At 41.9% G+C, this 10,480-nt stretch overlaps 1 protein-coding gene across 1 annotated transcript; it reads right to left on the reverse strand.

The window, feature by feature from the left end:
- Window positions 1–991: 991 nt before the first annotated feature.
- si:dkey-75a21.2 (uncharacterized protein LOC794385 homolog) lies at window positions 992–4,618 on the reverse strand. Its single transcript, XM_042077874.1, is given in 10 exon segments — window positions 992–1,489; window positions 1,607–1,666; window positions 1,811–2,024; window positions 2,156–3,120; window positions 3,304–3,397; window positions 3,400–3,569; window positions 3,933–4,006; window positions 4,008–4,055; window positions 4,129–4,349; window positions 4,534–4,618. Coding segments are annotated over 7 exon segments (1,233 nt in total). The 3' UTR covers window positions 992–1,489; window positions 1,607–1,666; window positions 1,811–2,024; window positions 2,156–2,579.
- Window positions 4,619–10,480: the final 5,862 nt, after the last annotated feature.

Below are 10,480 nucleotides of genomic sequence, written 5' to 3' on the forward strand. Positions count from 1 at the left end.
TGTAGGCCTACACTATCATAGAACTGCAATATTACAGCCTGTATGTTATGTTTGCGTAATATGTTTGCTTATATTACATTACATTACATTACATTTGGCTGACGCTTTTTAACCAAAGCGACTAACAACATGGTAAACAGTAAGTTTTAGAACAATTCACACAATTTTAGGACAGTTTAAAAAAACATTAGAGTACAGTAAGAATAAGTGCGTCGGTGAGTGCTGTTTTTAACAGTTACTTGTCAGTTTAAAACGGCTGGTGAGTGCTAGGATCAGTAAGACTTGTTGTAAGTGTTGCTATGAGAGTAGATGTTCTCTAAAGAGCTGGGTCTTCAGGAGTTTTTTGAAAGTGGAAAAGGATGTCCCTGCCCTTGTAGGAACTGGCAGTGTGTTCCACCAACGAGGAACAACAGATGAGAAAAGTTTGGATTGGCTTGAGCGTACCGGTGGTAGAGCTAGACGTCGTTCGTCAGAGGAGCGCAGCGGTCTGGAGGTAGTGTAAGTCTGTATGAGGGCATTCAAGTAGGTGGGAGCAGAACCGGAGACTACTTTGTAGGCAAGCGTTAGAGACTTGAATTTGATGCGGGCCGCCATAGGTAGCCAGTGTAGCTGGATGAGCAGCGGGGTAACATGTGCCCTTTTGGGTTGGTTGTAGACCAGGCGCGCCGCCGCGTTCTGGATCATCTGAAGTGGTTTCACTGCGCAGGCTGGGAGACCTGTCAGGAGGGCATTGCAGTAGTCGAGTCGTGAGATGACTATTGCCTGAACCAGAAGTTGGGTAGCATCTTGAGTCAAGTAAGTCCTGATTTTCCGTATGTTGTAGAGTGCAAAACGGCATGACCGGGCGACTGAGGCAACATGATCTGAGAAGTTTAGTTGGTTGTCAAGAACAACTCCTAGATGTATGTTATATGTATGTTATGTTTGCGTAAGTGTACAGACAAATGCATTGAGTACCATTTACCACATTATAAAAGACATTACAGGCAAATACATCACAAATATTTTATTTGCTGTGTTTACGACCCAGAGTCACAGTCAGAAACACGAATGAGTGTGGCGCCGACTGTTTGGGCAGTGCATTTGCCCCGACAACTCTCCCGTAGCTGTGGTCTCTCCGGGCACTTTTAGGAGGACGCCCAGTGATTAGTGCACGTCGACCTCCAAGTGGGGCCTTACGGCGAGCCACTGCTGTTGGTTGTATGCCAATTGCCACACTCATCTGCAAGCATTTTCTTGCCCTCTTCTTAAGCAGTTTGGCTGCAGTATTTGTGCCTGATTTGCCGATGCTGATATTGCTGTATGGAAATCCGAATCTGTTTTTACTTTTAACAGCAGGCCCTCAAACATACTCTTGGCACAAGACTCAAGTTCTGTCACTTGGGCAGATGAGCCTTCACCAGCCTCTCATCAGGCGAACAATTAACAGTGTCTTCATCCGCTGAGGACCCTTCAGTCGATAAGGCTTCACCACACTGTTTCTGGGGATCTAAATAGAAAAATGAGAGTGAAGTGAGTGCAGTAATTCTGCAGTTGTATTAGGCTGTTAAGTAAACATTATGAATTGTTATTCTTGTACATAAATAACTAAATGAGACATGGTCACCTGCATCAGATGGAATTTCCTCCACACTCATGAACCAGTTGTCTGGCACATTGTTCTTTCCTTTTTTGAGAGGAGAGAAGAACATACTGTAGACAGCAAAAAGAAAAAGTAAGAAAAAGTAGTTATGTTTGCTATTTCTAACCTACTGTACATTTATGGCTGTGTCAACAGTTGTTAAATAGGCAGAGTAAATCAACACTACACCTGTTGCGATCTGGTAGAACAACTTCCTTGCGGCAGGTGTGGCAATTGCAAATGGGTTGTTGTCTTGCATTTGGAAGGCCTGCATCACTGCATACTGATGAGCGCAGAAAGCACCAGTGCTGCCATCTGGGCAGGTGCAAGTCCCCAAGGACACATTCACGTGGTATGTGGCATCAGTTGAGGCACTAGGGACTGTAAAATTCACTTCATCCTCCTATGGTGTCACAAGAAAGAGAAGCATATTATTTATTACACTTATGCTGTGTGATTGTGACATAAACAATGTCACAATCACATAGCATAAGTGATTTTTTGGAATGCAATGACCAACTAATAATTTCAAACCTTGACAATGCCATCTGTGCTGACACGCCCCTTCAGTTAGTTTTTTGTGCTTCTGTTGTTAGCCACATCCACAAGCCTTCGATTGTAGTAGGCTTCCAGCCTGGTTGTGATGATGTCCACCAGTTGCGTGATGTTGTATGCTTTAAGCCTGTAGAAGATCTGGTCCTTGACTATCCTCATCGCACTCTCCACAAAGTTGTTGGTGTTGTTCCCTCGTGTTGGGAGATGGGAACGTAAACAGAGTGCCCACAACTCTCGCCTCTTGAAAACCGCCGCCAGATGGTTTGTGTATTTCGGATACCTGCTTGCTATGGAGTCCTGGACTGCCAGATGATATGAGGCTTCCAGGTCCAAGGGGGACCTGGCATAAACAAGTTGTTTGATTAGATGCAATAAATGCTGACAGTGGGTTTTTGGGACCCCATTATGTGCATCCCAAAGCCATCTCCACATCGCTTGTAATATATGGAAGACACAGAGAATGGGGTGGGTTTGAGGGTAGGTGTTCAGAATAGCCTGACGCAATGCTTGGCAGACATTGGTCATTACTACCTGTGGGCCAAGGTCTCCTCTCCCAAAAAAAAGCTTCCTGCGGGAGAATGGCTTTCAGCAACTTAAGTCCTGCAGTCCTGGTGTTCTGCGACTCAGAGGTTGTGATAACCACTCCCAGGGGCAGCCCACCAGCAGCCGAATGTGTTAGGAGGAGAAATATTCGGCTGTTGGTTCGGTCACAGTTACCAGATGAGTCTATGAAGACAATCTCGGCACTGTGCCGAACAAGAGCATGCACACGCTTCATAAGAGGACTGCAGATGGCAATAATGGTTTGATTGTCATCTTGTTTCATTTGAGCGCATACCTCTCCCTGTTGCTCATTGTAGGCATCAATAGATGCCTGGAGGCTGCAGAGCATGGCATCCCCAGCAAGTTCTCCATAGGCTCTTTTGAATATGTTGTAGTATAGTCTGTAATGGTAATAAAAAAACACACACAACTTACTAAATAACAGCTTATGTTTAGCCAACAGCAAATAGACAATCCTAAATCTTGTCACAGTAATAAACATTTTCGACATATTCACATAGGTGCACCTACATGAATATGCTCCTTGTTAAACTACTCAAATGATAAATTCTCATAAAGTTAACCTGAAGCAAAAATTCAGATCAGGGCAGATGGAGCGATCCGCAGAAGCAAACACATAGGAGTCGCACATCTCCTCCTGAAGGTCATATTTCAGCTTAAAGCAGAAGAGGGAGAGTGTCCACTTTGAAAAAGATTTTGTAGTTTCTCTATTGTGTCAGGTGCTACATCGCGGTACCCCATAGCCTCAGCACACATGAGCAGGTGATTATGCCGAAGTTTTAGGTTGATGTAGAGACACAGTCCTTCATGTATGTGTAAATCAGCAGATCTAAGAACAATACAATTATTATTATTATTATTAATACAAGGAAGTGTATTGTCACATGCATATAGTTACTGGAAGTAAGAAATGCAGTGAAATTATGTCTGGTGTCAGCCTATTTGTGCATTTATGGGGGGGGGGGTTAGTAGATTAAGTGGCAAGGGCTGCATAAGAAGGTGGGGGAGGATCGGGATGGGATGGGGGGGGGGGGACCAACAAGGAGCACCCAAGAGGGGCAAGGAAAAACTCCCTTACTAAGGAAGAAACCTTGGGCATTTATAATATTATTATAAAGAGTGACTTCATAAGAGTGACTTTTTCACAAAACAGTTTGTTTTTTTGGTAAAAGATTTTTTTTTTAGATCTAACCTGGACTTTCTGTTCTGCGAAAAGCTTTGCTTCTTCAGGACAATATACATCACAGCAGGACAGGATGTATTTTTTTTTTGAGGTTTTTGAATGTCGCGTGTTGTGTTGGCATCTTAGGTCCACCTTCAAACACATTCAATTAAGTTTTGGCTCAACCCTTGCAAAAATAAATGAATGCAACTATGCAATGACTTACTCTGTACATGTTCTGTCTTTGACGTTCCGCAGGGTAGATTTTGTTCACCCGCCATGTTGTTTGAGATGACTTTTGAAAGGCTTGAAGCCATCTGTGAACCTCCTCCTCAGTGTGTACCCTTAGTTTTAGGGAAATGTTGCAGTTATTGCCCTCAAGATGCTCGAATGAACAGATATGATGTTCATAGTCCTCAGGGAAAAGTTTCTGTTGAAGCACCAAAGACAATTAAAGAGTAAGCAAATGCATGGTGTAGCGAAAGTAACATCTGAAAGTAACATTACATTCTGTAAACTATCTCTGCTTTTAAGTGAGTTTAGTGTGGTACACATTTGTCGTGATTTTAATTGGGCTTTCTGAAATACTATCTGATAGATTACATGTCACAACGCATGTGTTAAATCTTACCTTCCTTTTGTCCCCTATTGTCGGTGACCGATCTGAAGATGCTGGGATCCACTATTTCAGATGACCACAGTAGACAGCAGGACATCTCGACACCTTGACACCACTGACTCAGTACTGATAGCGTAAAATTTGTTACTGTATATCGATTAGGTTATATTAATGTAGACCTAGTATTTCTTCACTGTTTTAGGCACTTAAAATCGCATCCCCAAATACCCCAAGTTCTATACTTTCTCCTGGCAGCAGTTAACCCTCTAGGCGCCACAGTCGACAAGATGCGGTACTGAATAAAACGGCCGATTTAGTCAAATAGGGCGTCATATTTCGTTCGACCTCCACTCCGCTAGATGGCAGACATGTCATACGTCATCCCCGAGTCAGAAAAAAGTCATGCTTTAAACAAAACTTTCGCGCTACAGCTGCAGTGAATCAGTGCGTGCAATACCGGAGCAAGTGTGCGTGTGAGCTATTTTATCAGAGCGATATTGTCAACGTCATTATCATCTAATGGCATCAAAAAAGTTTACCTGAAATGAAGTGTTGGGTTTTCTATTCGCGGACCCTGATTCTGAAGGGGAATATCTGCCTTCAGAAAATGACGGTGATTCGTTTAGTGAGGCTTCAGATGCGTCCCTGCATTGCAATGATGCAGCTGGACAAAGTGAGAGTTTACTCCATAGTTTAGCTTACACCAAGCACAAACGTTGAATCGTTTGCCCAATGTCACTGGTGGGAATAATGTTTCACGGGTTCGGAGTGTTCATCGGGAAGTTAGCAGGGTGTTAGTGGTGTGGCGAACGAGGCTGGAGGTAGCCTAATGTCCATAGTGCTAGCTTCTGTCTTCTGAATGTGTGCCTCTCCACAATCGCGGCGACAGTAACGTGGTGGAGCCTTTGTCTAATGCCACTGGGTATGTTAGACGAGGTCGAAGTGCTCATAGGACAGTTAGGGGGGGAACGTAGAGGCAGTGTGGGGAGTCGCAATGAGAATGACAGTAGGCCTAGTCCGAGCTGCGCAAATTCTCTCCACTCGGCGCGCGCGAGGCAGATCTGGCCATGCTGCTCGCATGGTGGAGGTGGTGACACGCTCTCTCCCTCTCCCCCACACACACACACACATTAGGTCATGCAAAGTCTATCACAAGATGATAGGAATGCCGGCCCTGTATGGATAGGGATAGGGAATCAGCAGCAAAAGGCCTGCTACATAAAAAAAGTCAGCCATTTATTAGTAATGATTTACACTGTTGATTTGCTATCTATTTCCCTGATCATTTAGGACATACACTATGTGTTCCTTTTTGTGTGTTCATGTCCTTGTGATGTGTGTGTCTGAATGTTAGTAAAATACTAACATTGTCTCTTGTCTTGTCTCGTCATCTCACTCCTGATCTGTGCCTTGCCGTGGCAAATGAGCTTTTGAACTAAACAGGTCTTGTCTACTTGTGTTTGTGTGTCATCTGAATAATATATATGTGCCCCATAGGCCAGTCTACTGCTACATGCATTTGGTTTGTTTCTGCCATTTATTAGTAATGATTTACACAGTTTGCATAAATATATGTGTTTATGCATTATTGATTTGTTTAAGCATCAATGCATAAATGTACTTGTTTAGGCATTAGTGCATAAATGGACTTGTTTAGGCAAAAATGTATTTATTTATGCATTAATGCATAAATGGACATTTTATGTATTAATGTATTTATCTTTGCATCAATGGACTAGTTTAGGCATAAATATATTAGTGTATGCATTATTGCATACATTGATTTGTTTATGCATTAATGCATAAATGTATTTGTTTAGGCATAAATGTATTTGTTTATGCATTAATGCATAAATGTTCTAGTTTATGCATAAATATATATGTGTTTATGCATTATTGATGTGTTTAAGAATCAATGCATAAATGTACTTGTTTATGCATTAATGCATAAATGTACTTGTTTAGGCATTAATGCATGAATTAATTTGTTTAAGCATTAGTGCATAAATGGACTTGTTTTGGCAAAAATGTATTTATTTATGCATTAATGCATAAATGGACTTGCATATGCATTAATGCATAAATGGACGTTTTATGCATTAATCTATTTATCTTTGCATCAATGGACTAGTTTAGGCATAAATATATTAGTGTATGCATTATTGCATACATTGATTTGTTTATGCATTAATGCCTTAATGGACTTGCATATGCATTAATGCATAAGTGGTATTTGTTTAGACATCAATGCATACATGTATTTGTTTAATGGACTTGATTAGGCTTTAATGCATAAATGTACTTGTTTAGGCAAAAATGGATTTGTTAATGCATACATGTACTTAGTGTGGGCATAAATATATTTTTTAATGTATTATTGCATAAATAGATGTGTTCATGCATTAATGCGTAAATATATGCGTAAGTATATTTGTTTAGGCATAAATGTATTTGATTATGCATTAATGCATAAACAAATAACATTTTCTATAAAAAGAGCACCTCAGTACTTTATCATGCTTAAAAGCATAATGTCTGAATAACAAATATTTTCTTCAATTAGTCAGACGCGCAGACAGGGGACCCAGTGTCCACTCGTGTGTGCAGCTGCCATTTTAAACTTGGACTTAAGAGGGGTCCAACATGGTTCCCAGGACGTGGGCACAATGAATTCCTGTTGAGGAACGCCGTCACCAGGCCGAGAGCATGAGTAAGCCCCTGGAGAGCATGAGCCAGCCCACGCAGGAGAGCCCACGCCTATAGAGGGTAGTCCACGTATGCCCACGCAGGACAGCTTGCCTATAGAGGGTAGTCCACGTATGCCCACGCAGGAGAGCCCACGCCTATAGAGGGTAGTCCACGTATGCCCACACAGGAGAGCTTGCCTATAGAGGGTAGTCCACGTATGCCCACGCAGGAGAGCCCACGCCTATAGAGGGTAGTCCACGTATGCCCACGCAGGACAGCTTGCCTATAGAGGGTAGTCCACGTATGCCCACGCAGGAGAGCCCACGCCTATAGAGGGTAGTCCACGTATGCCCACGCAGGAGAGCTTGCCTATAGAGGGTAGTCCACGTATGCCCACGCAGGAGAGCTTGCCTATAGAGGGTAGTCCACGATAAAGTAAGTTGCAGTGAATTTGGATGAATGACTTTCATTTTGCAGAGCCCCACAACAGTGCAGCAGAAATACTCCTCCCTCCCCTCCCCCTTGTATAACATTGTACCTAAATAAGAAAATGAGAGTAGACAAGTGCATCGACAAATTTGCCATAAGGCCAGAGAAAGGGAGTTTTGTGAGATAGGTTAAAGGTCAAACCAGAACACGTAGAGACGGGATGGCCGGAGTAAAAGTAGAGTGTTCCACAAAACTACAAAAAGGTCTCATCAGTTACTACTGTCACCACAGGCAAAAATGTATGGATTAAATGGGAAGCAAGGAAGCTCAGTGCGTAGGCTTAGTTGAAAAATGAAACTTTACCCTAAATCTGTCCTATCATATGTTTGTAACAGATTCGAAAACTATATGAATAATTTCTAGTTTAATGCTGTAACGCAAGCCATTTTTAAATGTAGATATTGTTATCCAGCACCTTAGAGCGCACCCATCACAGAGCCGACATTTGCCTCAGAGTTATGTAAATTTTCTACGGCTTTGTACTCAGCAAAATGGTAGTACGATCAGCAGGCTGTTTCCAGCTATCCATCTAGGTGACCACAATGATCCGGATCTAAACACAGACAATCTAAATAAAGAATAAACATGCTATAAACGTCATGATAAGAACGGTGTCATTTTTGTTTATGAAATGTCAAGTGGTGACTGTGTTACTGAAAGCCTTCAGCAATAGACCTAGTTAATTGTCCCCAGAACCATCATCAATGTCCAGCATCATGACATACTAAAAGACATTCATATCTGCCAGGGACATTGTCTTTTAAATGAAACCAGCATAGGCCTACATATTCCCCTGAAGTCTAAGGAAATATGCGAACATCTTTACAAAGACGATGTAGCTATATTAAAAAATGACGATTGTAAGTCAAGGCATATATTTCAGATCCTGGGTCATTACCCCTTCCCCCTAAACAAAAACTGAACAAATGGTGGCAATATCATGAAGTAATCGTTCCTATTAATATTTTGTCACACTGGGTGTTTGTCATAATTATGATTGATGCTCAAAATATAAACAGCAATGTCATAGAGATTCCTGTTAAAGATTCTCTTGGTAAGTTCGATAATGAATTTGAACTTAGGTTAAGATTAATTCAGAGGTATCTCAGAGTTCAAAATCTAGACCTTTTTAGCAAGATTGTTAAGGTTACATTCCTTGTAAGTACTGTATAGAACATCAATGTCCCACATTTACTCAACAAAATGATAACAGCAGCTGAGGTTTATATGTGTGCTTGTTTGCAAAGACATTTTTTACAGGTATAAATCAAATGAGTAGGAATGGACAAGACATGCGTACTGTAATGCAAGAATAGTGAAGGGTGAAAATTTCGAACACAGTTATACTGTAACAATGAATTTGGTTGTGAGTGTTGGCTATATAGAGTGTGGTAGTCACATATTTCTATGTTGAGAAAGCGACACGCAAACACATTTCTGGCTCGATTTTCTACTTTGAATTCTTCAAATATAAATTTTTACGACCATCTTGTGATTGAAAGTTAGGCCGTTTTAATAAGGCTCTTTAATCAGTACCCTGTCGGTGGCATTGCTGGCCACCCAGATCATCAAGGCGTCGGGACGGACATCACCACAGGTGGGCATGGAGAAGGGCCCGAGCAAGATATGCGCCCATGTCCGGTAATACGTTTTTTTTATTGTTGTTGTGACTGTTTTTCCCGCAGACTATTCAACCAGGAATCAGACCTCAACGGCAAACAGAAGTGGGAGAATCTGAAGCAGATATAAGGTAAGTTATGTGTAATTCTGACAGGGTTATGTGTATTACATTACTAACATGTTTTTCTCCTGGAAGAAATCATATTCCTTGTGAATGTTTCATAGGAACTACGGTCTCCCCCATCTGGGGTGAGCAGCGCGGGTAGGAAGGCTACGGCAGCATCCCGGAAGTGGTACAACACGGTGACCGAAACATTGCAACATTTCAAAACTGGATAAACCGACAATGACAAATAACCCATGGACCAAGGTCCACTACAGGCGAGGGCGACTAACCCCACGTAATAAGATCCACCTAGAACGTACTGAGAATAGTAGAGCCGATCGTAATGATAGAGCGAACTATTACCGTACCAGGACTTTCTACAATAAAAAAAAAAAACGTAATGATGCAGCCGACCATGGCTATGATCGTGCTTTCCATTACCAAGACAGATACAAACCAACGCGACACGATGACAAAGGGGCCAGTGGTGGCTACTACTGTGCGGACCGTCATCCAACCAACACAAGAAAATACTCCAATGATGTGACTGGTCATTATGGCTATGTGGACCATTGGAAAAACGAGAGACAAGAAACAAACCGATTCAGAAACACTGACGAAGAAGCCTGTCATGGCTATGACAGTGCAGACCGTTATCATAAAAGAATATACTCCAACGATGTGACTAGTCAACACGACTATGTGGACCGTTGGGAGAATAACGACAGATGAGAAAAAATTGACACAACAATTAATCCAGAAAGACGAAGAAATTACACTACCGATTATGACAGATCCCATAACCACTTTATTAATCAGGACCACTTTGCTAACGAGACTCGCCCTGCTAGGTACTATCCACATAGACCAACAAAAGCAGGTGAAAAATACAATGCTAATCATGCTAGTCACAACAGACCTTTTAATCACCATGCTAAAACAAACCTACACAGACAATCAGGATGGAATCAGAATGCTAATAATTTCTGTCGCAACCACTATAGCCTGTTTGTGGTGCAGAATTTGTAGTAGAGTATGCAATGTGATCAAACATCC

This window comes from Alosa sapidissima, chromosome 22, assembly GCF_018492685.1.
Source record: "Alosa sapidissima isolate fAloSap1 chromosome 22, fAloSap1.pri, whole genome shotgun sequence".
NCBI classification, from domain to species: Eukaryota; Metazoa; Chordata; class Actinopteri; order Clupeiformes; family Clupeidae; genus Alosa; species Alosa sapidissima.